At 42.0% G+C, this 12,910-nt stretch overlaps 1 protein-coding gene across 2 annotated transcripts in view; it reads right to left on the bottom strand.

Annotated features, from left to right (window-relative positions):
* Nucleotides 1–211: 211 nt before the first annotated feature.
* The window catches only part of dhx58 (DEXH (Asp-Glu-X-His) box polypeptide 58), a 48,695-nt gene continuing 35,996 nt past the window's right edge, over nucleotides 212–12,910 (bottom strand). For both annotated transcript variants that reach the window (XM_072249720.1, XM_072249721.1), the window contains exons 9-13: nucleotides 6,259–6,408; nucleotides 5,016–5,177; nucleotides 2,607–2,797; nucleotides 1,909–2,002; nucleotides 212–935 (exon numbers count right to left, since the gene is read on the bottom strand). In XM_072249720.1, coding sequence (XP_072105821.1) covers nucleotides 759–935; nucleotides 1,909–2,002; nucleotides 2,607–2,797; nucleotides 5,016–5,177; nucleotides 6,259–6,408 — 774 coding nt within the window. In that variant the 3' untranslated portion in view covers nucleotides 212–758. The remainder of the gene's footprint in view (nucleotides 936–1,908; nucleotides 2,003–2,606; nucleotides 2,798–5,015; nucleotides 5,178–6,258; nucleotides 6,409–12,910) is intronic.

The raw sequence follows: 12,910 nt of genomic DNA, 5'->3' as shown, positions 1-12,910 counted from the left end.
TTACCTGCCTTTGCCCCTTCTTCTGTCAGTAGAAATGTTGGGCTTAGTAGCTAAGCCACATGAGAAGGCCAGGAGCTGGACTTGGTTGTCAGAGGCTACTTGAGGTGCATGCCATTGGGAGCATTTAATAGGCAGTGGGAGCTTGTCCCCACTACCAACACTCGCCCCAGCCCCCCGGCTATAACAACCTTAAGGAACAAAGACAATGGTGTAGATTTTAACAGTCTCCTTTATTTCAGATGATCAATTAACAACTGATGTTTACAGGGAACGAAGGAAATTGCCTTTTAAACTCACGGGGAGCATAGGCCATCAACTTTTTGAAGTTCAGCGCTGATGCCATTACGCCACCAGCTGGCTGATTTTTCTTAACAGCAACGTATCAAAAATCATTCATTTCTTAAATGCTCATACCTAATAACACAAGAAGCAGTTTTTAACTTTGCTTTGAATAATACCAAAAGTTTGGTTACAGATTAATAAGTTCCTACAGAGCATGCATTACAGTAAAAGCTCAAACTAACAACAGAACATGCATTACAGTAAAAGCTCAACCTAAGTGCAAGTCTCACTTCCCTAACTAGTACTGGGAAGTAAGAACCTCTGAATTCATATTGTCTTCCAAAATCGTTTTACATCTTTGTTTGCAAGGTTTTTCTCATCATTGCACACTGGAATATGTAAATTAATTCCTATGATGTCCAAAGTAAAAGCTAGTTGGACAGTGTCATTCAGAATTAAATGCTTATTACGCTCATTCAGATATCTAGAATGTTGTTTTTACAATATTCAGTGTAGTTGAAGTCCTGGATCTGGCAGGGAACACTTTTCCATTGCTTGAAGGGTCTTCTCCCACTTGGCAGCTCCACCACAAAGTTCTTGATGCTTAAACTGGGAATGGGCACTTTCTTGTAGATCATCTGCATTCCCCAGTTCTGTGTGGAGATATACATTAGAGGGACAATTAAATGCCATTTCAAAACTGATTTTTGGAGACAACACTAGTAGTGTGATCACTTGAGTCGAGCATGATGCTCTCCCAGGGAGTTATTGCCTCAATGGAGAATGCCTGTGCATTACTTTGTCTAACATGGGGAGGCTGAGGAAACGGGCAGCCATCACATGGTCCTTGACAGATTGGGGTCAGGGTCCAGTGACGTGGCATGCAAGGTGACTGGGGACCCTGCCCTGCTGTAACCATCCTCCGCCTTCACTGCGGTTGTGATGTGTCATCATCTTCTGCCAGCTCCACCGTTGAGGTCTGGGTTGGATCGCTCTTTGTCTGGGACCACCCCCTTGACCTCACTGCCATGGGTGACCCTACCAGGAGCTAAGCTCCAGACAGCATCGCTCTCGGGATCTCGGGAACGCATTAGTCTCTCCAGCACAACAGGATGATCTGGATTTCAAGGAAAAAGGCAGTTCACATTGCTAATGCAGTCTGCATCCTATCTGATTTGGAGATGGAATCACGTACACGGCTGTGAATCAAGGCAGAGATTAGGCAATGCCATCAGCTTAACTTGTCAATTGGAGATTGCTTCTGATGGGCATATTATTAACACACAAAGTGGGATTTAAATACGGCAAAAGCTGTATGAATGCAGTGGTAGGTGAGTCACAACACTTGGTTGCACTAATCCACACAGAATAACAAAACCCATACTTATCCCCAGATATTCTAGGTTGGTTTGTGATAAATAACTATAATAGAACTCAATACATTGTGGTTCATAGTGTCTCCAAAATACTCTTGTTAAATTTACACAGGGTCTTCAGTCACTCTTTCCAGTTGCATACATATTTTTGGATATTAATGAAGCTCAAGGTGAGTTTTGCCAAAACAGTTGTCTGCTTCATTTCCCACGTTGCAACTGGTCTCCGTGGGGCTCACTGGATCAAACATACCTGGCCACATTGACGACAGGCAATTCTGCCACCTAGTTCCCAGTCTTCAAATTTCCTTGGAAGGTTAATTTTTCCAAAGACTTTGTAGTAAATACTGGAAAAACAAAATAGGAGTCAAAAGCAAGTAAAACATTTATATTTAGCTTGGACCACAGATTATGGCTCATCCTCATGTTAATGTTCCATTTCCAGCCTTTCAAAAAAAAACTTCCAAAATCTTGAAGCCCAAAAGCAAAAAGTGGATACCAAAAATCTGAAATTTTAAAAAAATGCTGGAATTAATCGTAGCAATAATCTATGAGAGAAAGACACACAAAATGCTGCAGAAACTCAGCAAGTCAGGCAGCATCTGTGGAAGGGAATAAACAGTCAATGTTTCGGGCCGAGACCCTTCATCAGGACGGCACCAATTTACCAGAGGAACTCTGCAAGTTAAGCAGCATCTGTGGGAGGAAAGAAATCGCTGACATTTTGTGTCAAAATTGTCTTGATGCAGAGAGTATTTACAATCTGGAATTCAATGCCTTTATGAGCAATGGAAGCAAACTCAATGCCTTAACAATGAAATTGCAGCAGCACTTACTGGAGAATAACCTGCATAGTTATGGGGATTGGAGCAGGGCAACAGGCTTGCTTGTCACAGAGCTGGCCTGGCCTTGTAGAGCATTTGTGCCATAACCGTTATTCTGAACACTTACTCGAAGTTTGGATTCACATTAACATGATGCATGCCCTCAATGATTCGGAGGTCACTGGCATGACACACTGCCTCATTGCAGTTCCGACAGTAAAATCTCACATCTTCAGGAAGATTTTCCATCCTCGTGGTACCTTGTTTCAGATCGTTCATCTTCTGGCTTATTATGCCTTCCATCTGCAGCTCTCGAATCTAAAGCAGAGAAATCATTTTGGGTTTAAGTGGTTTCTTGTTTTGTATGAAAGCAGGTTAACAGCTCTTTCAGAGTTTGAAAGCACCAGCAAGAGCATGAACTTAGCGAGGATGGCAACACAGGGGTGAGTGAAGCTGAACTGTGGTATTTTTTCATTAGCTTTCTATGTTACATGTACATTGAAAATCTAAGCACATAGTGACACGCTTTGTTTGGCGTCGATGATCAACACAATCCGAAGATTGCTCTGGGGCAGCCCACAAGGGTCGGCACGCTTCTGGCATCAACATAGCATGCCCACAACTTACTAACCCTAACTGTACCTTTTGGACAGTGGGAGGAAACTGGAGCACCCAGAGGAAACCCACTCGGTCACAGGGAGAATGTGCAAACTCCTTACAGACACTGGCAGGATTTGAACTCGGTTGACCCACCTGTCTATCTCCAGTTCCTGAATCTCACCCTATCCCAAGCCAAGAACCCGGCTCCTGACTCTGGCTACTCATCCAGCTGACATTACCAATGCTGACTACAGCCACGAACCCTGCTTGTGCTCCCAAGCTCAGCTCCAGCCACATGCCCTCATGCATTCCCGACTCTGGGCCATACGTGGCTCATGGTCCCAGCTCTCCAGCAGCACAACAGGTCCCCCATTCCTGACACCTGGCTCCACAGGCCTTTATTTACAGATCACCATCCATTTATAAGGGTGATCCTCAGCTCCACAAACCAGTTCAGAACAAGCCTCAATAGGCTACAATAGTTTGAGTGATTTGTTCATACTGTGGATCACAAACTGTCCGAGTTGTTCAAGATAATCAGCTTTCTTTTTCTCTTTCTTGCAGTAACAGACCTTTTCGGCTCAATAGCTCCAGGCCACCCAATTACACCCATGTGACCAATTAACCTATCAATTAACCCGTATCTCTTTGGAAAGGAGGAGGAAAACCAGAGCACCTAGAGGAAACCCCACAGTCCAAACTCCTTACAGACAGTGGCAGAATTAAACCCAGGTCACTGGCGCTGTAATAGCGTTACACTAACCGCTACGCAACCGTGCCACCCAAGTTTCGAAACAACTTCACCATTCACTTACTTTACAGTCCCAAAAGGCTCTGTACACATTCATTCAATGCCTGGTAAAATGGGAACCTATCATTCCTCTTTGTGAAATGTTCCGAGATACCATGAACTTATGTAATTGTTTTGGCAACTCTGTTGCACTTATGGTCACCCTGCCACAAGAAAGACGCCATTAAGCTGGGAAAAATGCAGACGAGTTTTATAAGGACGTTGCTAGGTCCCAAGGCACTGACTTACGGACAGAAGATGATCAGGCTGGGATCAGCAGGAGAATGAAGGGTGATCTTAAAGAGGTATATAAAATCATGAGGGGGCATGAGTGTATGATTTTATACACCTCTTTAAGATCACCCTTCATTCTCCTGCTGATCCCAGCCTGATCATGGTGTGTTGCGTGGCCAAGTGGTTAGGGCGCTGGACTAGCAATCTGAAGGTCGTGGGTTCGAGCCTTGGTCGGGGCAGTGTGTGTGTCCTTGAGCAAGGCACTTAACCACACAATGCTCCAGTCTACCCAGCTGAGAATGGGTACTGGCAAAAATGCTGGGGGTTAACCTCGTGATAGACTGGCATCCTATTCGGGGGGGGGGGGGGAGTCTTGTACTCTCAGTCGCTTCACACCATGGAAACCGGCATAAGCACCGGCCTGATGGGCCACAAGGCTCGTGACAGACTTTAATCTTAATCATGGGTGTATGCATTCAATCTTTTTCCCAGAGGTGGGAAATCGAGAACTGGAGGACATGGGTTTAGGATGAAACGGGAAAGATTTAATAAGAACCTGAGGGGCAAACTTTTCACTGAGTGGGTGGTCAGTATGTGGAATGAGCTGCCAAAAGCAGTGGTTAAGGCAGGTACACTTACTTTTAAAAGGCACTTGGACACGTACATGGGTAGGAAAGATTTAGATATGGGCCAAATGCAGGCATATGGGACTCACTTAGATGGGAATCTTGCTCAGCATAGACCGATATGGCCAAAGGGCCTAATTCTATCTTCTATGATTCTAATTATGACTAGATTTTAAGGTTGTGTACAGAATAGATTTACACACAAGGGTCAAAAGTTGCAGATGAACAGTCTCCCCAAATTATGTTGCATTTCCAAAATAAAGCAAATCTCGTGTCAAATAATTACCTTTATTTGGTAGTTACGTGGAGACATACTTTGCACATGCTCTATTGCACGTTTCATTAGACCCTCACGGAATTCATTGACAAATTCCCGTCGCAACTCTTTCCCTCCTTTTTCAGCAACAACTGAATAAACACTGTTCTCAGCTCTTGCTCGCCCTCTGGCCTTGAAAACGGAGATAAAAGCCAGTCAATTATACAGTAGCAAGGCACAGTGAGTTGTTCAAGATGATTACCTTTTGAAACAATGGAGATGAATTGTTTATGTATTATTTGCAAACATCTACATTGCACCTGTAATCTAAGAAGAGCAAGCTGGATGAAATCCTAACAAGGAGATAATAGGAGAGGTGACTGTAAATATGGTTTGAGAATTAAGTATTAAGGAAGGCCATAAAGAGGGGAGGAAAGGCAGGTATAAGAGCTGGAAGGGAAAGGTTGGTGAATACAATAGTGAGGATATATAAGAGGCCAGAAGCAGAAGACGAGAGAGTTTGGAGAATGTAAAATAGAAAGATAGGCCATCAAAGACAAATCTTACTTTTGAACCTGGGCTACTTTCTCTTACTCCCCAAGTCAAATCTGGACATTCCAGGTGAAATGAGAAATCCCATTCCCTTCGAAGTGTTTCAACTATATACCATCCATAACACTAGGTGGCGGTGTAGTCCACATGGTAATGTTACCTCGGTCTCTTCAGCAAGCATTCAATGTGCTCTCTGCTAATGTTGATGATTACTTCCTAACACTACTTTAAGAACTTCAATCATGACCCCATTCATATCCTTTCCAGTAAATATACATTTTAAATCAAGCCCTTTTTTCATTAGTTAGTCATCCCAACCAGCACTTGCAACGGTTGAACCCCATCTATTCCCCACTTGGGCACCTCATAGGTAGCACCTCCTCCACATAATTTCAAGGACTCTAAATGAAAGTTCTGAAAAAATACCTTTGACCTGAAATTAACTCTGTTTCTCTTCCCACAGATGTGGCCTGACCTGTTAAGCATTTCCAGAATTTTTTGTTTTCATTTTAATTTCTGGGACTGGTCCCTATCGCCCAACAGCATCAAAGAGGAATTCTCTAAAGTGTTTTACCTGTTATTGGCTCGTGGTATGTTCCTTAGAAGTCTGCCTTTGATGGAAAAAAATTAGTCTTCACCTCACCCATAACACATGTGTGCTATGGGCTCTTTACTCCCAGTGAACAAGAAGATGGACTCTGAATAGAGGAAATTAGTTTACCTGAACCATGGAAATCTCATTAGTGATAAGTCCATAGCGGATGATGATGTTGCATGCTTTTATGTCGAGGCCTTCTTCTGCCACACTGGTAGCAATAAGGAGGTTGATTTCGCCTGTTCGGAACTTCTGAATAACTTCCTGTTGCTCTTGCTGAAAAATCATCGTCGCACACAAAGAAATTAATGTTCCATGCACAGGTCATTCAAATGGGATCTTAATGCTTACTCCTATTTCCTCTGTGGATTGTAACAAGGTCAAAACAAGTCACGGGTGATAAGATTAGTATGGAAAGGTACCCACAGGGTCAGTGTGGATGAGTTGGGCCAAATGGTCTGTTACTATGCTGTATGATTCTATGCTTAAATGTCAGACTTTTAGAATTCAACATCAAGTGATGCTGGTGAAACTCTGCACACTTGCCACCAATAAAACAAAACATCCTTTGGTTGGATGTATCTCATCCTTTCCCGTAACATTTTTCTACTGTAAGTTCTGCCAACACATGTGTAAAGGAAACTAAAGACTGCAGATGCTGGAAATCTGAAATAAAAACAGGAAATGCGGGAAAAGCTCAGCAACTCGGGCAGCATTTGTCGAAGGAGAAACAGACAACATTTAGACTCTGCAACTCAGTTCAGATGATTCGCTTTCCACAGATGCTACCTGACTTGATGAGTTTTTCCAGCATTTTCTGAATTTGTCTATGGGAAACTGTCTATGTAAACTTTCAATGTTGAAATTACAACTTCTGGCCAAGAGTGGCATTGCAGGGTTGATTTTGCATCTTCCAGCTATATGATTACAATGCAGTGAATTCCATTCTTAGTTTTCAGAGTCATTTTATTTTATTGGATATTGAACTATAAATAATTATTTATTTAGCTGCTTTAAAAATGTTGTGAATTCCATCTGAGGATTCACTGCTATACCACAGCTTGTGCTCTCTGTAAAATAGCTTAACAATACACAAGATTCCCACAGAACAATTCATTACTTCAAACATGGCAGCTCCAATCAAGATACTTAGGTGAAATATTTACTTCAAATACACTATTACTATAGATTACCATAGATAAACATACTAATAAGGAGCATCAGTTGGGCAAACAACTCCTGAAGCCTTCCATAGATGCAACCAGACCTGATGATTTCCTCCAGAATTTTGTGTGTTGAACCCCTGAAGCCTGGTAAAATGGTGGTGCGCTACTGTACGATCGAGAATCTCCAGAGGGGAAGGCCCCAAATTCTCGGCTTTGCCTATTGCCTGTTGCCGGGGCCAGGGTCGAAGTGCTCGGCAGAGATGGTGCTCGGTGCTTGGTGTCGGAGGGCTGGTCGGAGGCGCGAAGTTTTCGGATGGACTCAGAGTTGAACTGTGGTCGGGTGCTTCCAGGATGCTGCATCGGCAAGTTTGCGGCGCTGGAAGCTCATGGCAGGGAGAATTTCTCCCTTCAACCGTCTGCGTGAGATGATGGGACTTTCGACAGACCTTGAGACTTTTTTTTACCGTGCCCATGGTCTGTTCTTTATCAAATTACGGTATTGCTTTGCACTGTTGTAACTATATGTTATAATTATGTGGTTTTTGTCAGTTTTTTTTAGTTTTGGTTTGTCTTGTGTTTCTGTGATATCATTCTGGAGGAACAAATTGTATCATTTCTTAATGCATGCTTTACTAAATGACTATAAAAGAGGACTGCGTGTCCTCATAATTTAATAATCTCATCTAATCTAATCTTGGGAGTAGCACGGTAACATAACACTTAGCATAACGCTATTACAACTCCAGCTGTAAGTTACAGGTTCAATTCCCTCTGCTCTCTGTCAGGAGTTTATATGTTCTCCCCGTGACTGCGTGAATTTCCTCTGGTGCCCCTCCCACATTCCAAAGGCATACCGTTAGGGTTAGCCAGTTGTGAGCATGCTATGTTGGCGCCAGAAGCGTGCTGCCCAACGCAATCCTTGCTGATTTGATTTGCCGCAAACTGTTTTGCTATACGTTTCAATGTACGTGTGATAAATAAAGCTATACTTTAATCTTTAAATCTTGGTGTCTTCATCCAAACTCATTTACTTAAATGGTAAAAAAATTAAGGTCACCTCACTGATCCCTGTGGTGGCCCACACTTGCCAATGAGAAAACAGTTTAGTTAAGCCACATAAGTAGCAAAGCTTCCACCTTTGCCAATCGTTACTGTACCTCATATACCAGGAACTTCTATTTCCTTTCAAGCAAATGTCCTTGCTGCCTATTTTCTATGACCTCCTTACTTGCCTATCTTTCCATCACTGCCCATTGTTTGAAAAACTCTATAAAGAGTTGAATTTCTGGATCTTGCATGACTACTGACAGGATGTGATTGTTTTGAAATGGACTATGAACTCTCCCATTCCTAATTCAAAAATTACTTTGAGCCCTCCTTTCCCCATCTATTGACAACTCAGAGTGAACAGGAAAATCTAAATCTTAGTGTCTCTTAATGCTCTTGGTCTGGATAAGCTGTAGTAGCGAATTCAGAGTGAACCAAGTAAATACATTGCTGTAGGTAAATACCTCAGGTCAACCCTAGACCACCTCAATGATTTCATTCTTCTTTTCCTATCGGTTCAGGAACAGTTATTACACCTCATCCATCAGGCTCTTGAACCAGTGGGGTAACTTCACTCAGCTTCAGTTGCCCCATCGCTGAACTGTTCCCACATCTATGATGCACTTTCACTTTCATTTCATGTTCTCAAAATTTATTGCTTATTTATTTATTATTATATTCTTTTTTCTTTTGTATCTGCACAGTTTGTTGTCTTTTGCACATTGGTTGCTTCTTCACCCTGTTGGGTGTGGTCTTTCATTGATTCTATTATGATTCTTGTAGTTACTGAGTATGCCCACAAGAAAATGAATCTCGGGGTTGTATATGGTGACATATATGTACTGTACTGCAATAATAAATTTATTTTGAACTTTGAACCCTCAGTCTCTTTATATCATAATTTCAACTTACCCCTTATTAGCCTCTCTGGCACCAACAATCTCGTTAACTTTCACCTCCTGCAATCCTGGCTCTGTCTGATGCAGCAATTCATCACACTGCAAATTCGGCTTAGTCCAATATCATGAAATGTCAGCTCTTTCTCTTTCCCCAGATTTACAGCTTTTTCTATTGTTATTATAACACATTTCTTTCCTCACACTCACTTACCCTCCCTTCTGAACTATCAGACTGGGATTTTAGGTTTTTCACTGGAAATTCCAAATGGACTTACAATTGATTTTAAGTGTTTCCTCACATTCTATATAAAAGGGTCTTCTGAAAACTGGATCAGAGAGAAAGCGGCAAGAGGCGGGAAATCAGTTAACCTCTCAATGCCACCACCGCCCTCAAACATCCATCTTTCTCCAAGACAAGAAGCATTGCTATTCCTGCAGAACTTGCTGTAAAACATAATAGTAGCTCTGTGGGGCAACTCCTTTAGCTTTGTGTTCTGCCTCACATTTTAAAAAGACTGTAATCTGTTCTTTGTACATTCAGTTGCTTACACTGCATTGACAAACATGACAAGTATTCAGGAGCATTACTTCCTTGCGCCACCACTGAGGTAAAATGTAATCAAAGTACTTCATACTAACAATTGAAAGAAAAGTTGAACAGATCTCACTGAAGTTTTTTTTAGGGAGAGTGGTGGCAGACTGGAATTCCCTGCCAGGGGTGGTGGTAGATTCAGATACATTAGGGACATTTAAGAAACTCTTAGCTGGGCACATGGATGATAGAAAAATGGAGGGCTATGTGGCAGGGGAGGGTTAGATTGGTTTTAGAATAGATTGAAAAGTCGGCATAACATCATGGGCTGAAGGGACTGTACTGCGTTAAAGCGTGCTATGTTCTGTGTTTGTGGAATATTGTTAATGATTATTATATCAACTCTAGGCACATTTCCACACATTGAACTTCCTTGAAGCCAGTACCGGAGAAGTTAGAGTGCAAGAATTAAGGTGACAGTTTGCAAGTTATTTGCCTAGGCTGACAGTTGTGGGAGATACGGGGCAAGCTGCTACCGCTAGGAGATGGAAAAGTACTGGGGTTATAATTATGTTATATTTTTGAAGAGTATAAAAAGGGCATTTCTTTATGCAAGTGGGAATCTTCTCAGTTGAGTTGCTGAGTAGCTAGAGATAAGACAAACAGAGAGAGGGGGAGGGGGACAAAGCGAGAGTGAAAAGGATAGGTGGAGGGGGGGATAAAGGGAGTGGAGAGGGGCAGGGGAAGATGTGGAGAGATGGGGGAGGGGGAGAGAGGGGGAGACTTTAAAAGCTATCGGACACTTGCAGTTCCCTTTGACAGTATATTGTGTAGAGTCGCTTAGTGATTGGATGATAAGTACTATTTTGTTTCTTTTACTACTTTATTAACAATTTTTCTTTTTTCTGTATATTATTCTTTATATTGCTCTAAAATAATTTCTTACAGCACTTAACCTGTGTACAGTCCCTCCTTTATTTGTGGATATCTCTTGCTGCTGAATCAGAAAAGAACAAGGAACAAAATTTAAAATATTTTCATCACAGAGAAAGACTTGAACCTGAACCCTTCAGATACAAAGGCAAAAAATGTAAGAACTGGATCAGTGTTGAGCAGAAGTGAGTGGCTCCAGGGAAACAGCACCAAAAGAAAGACATTAGTACTGTATCTGGAATTGCTACCCACTCTCAATGCAGTTTATTTTAAGAAGCACAGAAAGCTGGAGGAAGTCAGCAGGTCAGGCAGCACCTGAATAAACAGTCAACGTTTTGGACAGTGACCCTTCATCAGGACTGGATAGTGAACAGGGAGGTTAAAATCTGGCAGGTGATAGGCGAAGCAAGGTGAGGGGGAAGGCGGGTGGGTGGGGGAGGAGAGATGAAGTGAGAAGCTGGGAGGGGATAGGTGGAAGAGGTAAAGGGCTATAGATGAAGGAATCTGATAGACAGGACAGTGAACCATGGAGTAATTGGAAGGAGGAGGGGAATCAGAGGCAAAGGTTAATGAGAATGGGGAATGGAAAAGAGAGAAGGGGAGAAGGAAGAATAATTACTGTAAGTTACAGAATTCAATGTTCATGCTGTCAGGTTGGAGGCTACCCAGACAAAATATGAGGTGTTGTTCCTCCACTTATTACTAACTTATTTTAAGTTGCGTCTTTTAGAATATGCTGAAAAGGATAAGAACAAAACACGCAGACTAGTGTTTCATCAATTGGCCTATAGCAGTTGATGTCACAATCTTTGTGGACATCAGATGGAGTTGAAGACCTAGAACGAAATGTCCTGGTGAAGAGCAGAACAGGAACAAAGGTGGGGTTTAGCTTTATAGAGAATCATAAACTAATAGAGTAATATACCACAGAAACAGACTCTTCAACCTAAACCATCCCTGCTGACCAAGATACCCACCTATAGCAATCCAATTTGACTGCATTAGGTCTAAATCCCCGAATACCTATTTTAATCTATGTTTTGTTAAGCATAATTGTACCAACCTCTACCACATCTTCTTCAGCTCATTCTCTGTGTGAAAACCTACCTCTCAGATCCCCTCATTCCTCCCCTCTCATCTTAAATCTCTGCCCTTAGTTTTAGACGCTGGGAAAAAGACTGGGATTCTTCACCCTATCCTTGTACCTCATAATTTTATAACCTTCTCAGCCTCCTTCACTTCAGGGAAAACAGTCTCTCCTTATAACGGAAGCCCTCCAATCCAAGCAACATCTTTGTGAATCTTTTCTATGCCCTCTCTAACTTACTCATATTCTTCCTACGGCATGTTGATTAGAACTGCACACAATATTGCAAGTTCAAGGTTCAAAGTGAATTTCATTATCAAAATACATCTATGTCACCATATACAACCCTGAGATTCAATTTCCTGTGGGCATACTCAGCAAATCTATAGATTAGTAACTTTAACACGATCAATGAAAGATCAACCAGAGTGCAGAAGACAACAAACTGTGCAATTGCAAAATATACTTAAATAGCAAAAAATAAAGAGAACATGAGATAGAGTCCTTAAAGTGAGATCATTGGTTGTGGGAACATCTCAATGATGGAGCAAGTGAGCGTAGTTATCCCCTTTTACTCAAGAGCCCACTGAGTGAGAGGTAGTAACTGTTCTTGAACCTGGTGGTGTGAGTCCAAGTGTGGTCTAAACAATATTTTCTGTAACTGTTACATCACCCACCAACTTTTGTAAGCAACGCCATGGCCTTCTTCACCACAGTATCTACCGTGTTGCCACTTTTAGTGGGTCCAACACTATTTGTACAAAGAGCTACCTGTTCTAAAGCAGGCAGGGAGTAATGTCCATCTTCTTGTATTCTTCCCCATTACTTTGCGCAACCAGCTCAAGTTCAAGTTTATTGTCATTCAACCCTACATATTTATACAGCTAAACGAAACATCGTTCCTCTGGGGCCAAGGTGCAAAACACAGTCAATACAGTCATACACAGCACATGCAGTTGTAATCCCATACATACAGTCATAGAATAATAGTTGTAATTGAATAACTAAAATTATGGACTGCTTCTGCCAAAACACCTAAATGCTTGATCATACTTAATATGTATAGCAGGTCAAACCAGCTACACAGTACAAATATGCCTTGATGAGGGGTCTC

Source organism: Mobula birostris, chromosome X (genome assembly GCF_030028105.1).
Source record: "Mobula birostris isolate sMobBir1 chromosome X, sMobBir1.hap1, whole genome shotgun sequence".
Classification (NCBI taxonomy): domain Eukaryota; kingdom Metazoa; phylum Chordata; class Chondrichthyes; order Myliobatiformes; family Myliobatidae; genus Mobula; species Mobula birostris.
The sequence above is the reverse complement of the archived record's forward strand: the minus strand, read 5'-3'. Positions and strand labels throughout refer to the sequence as shown.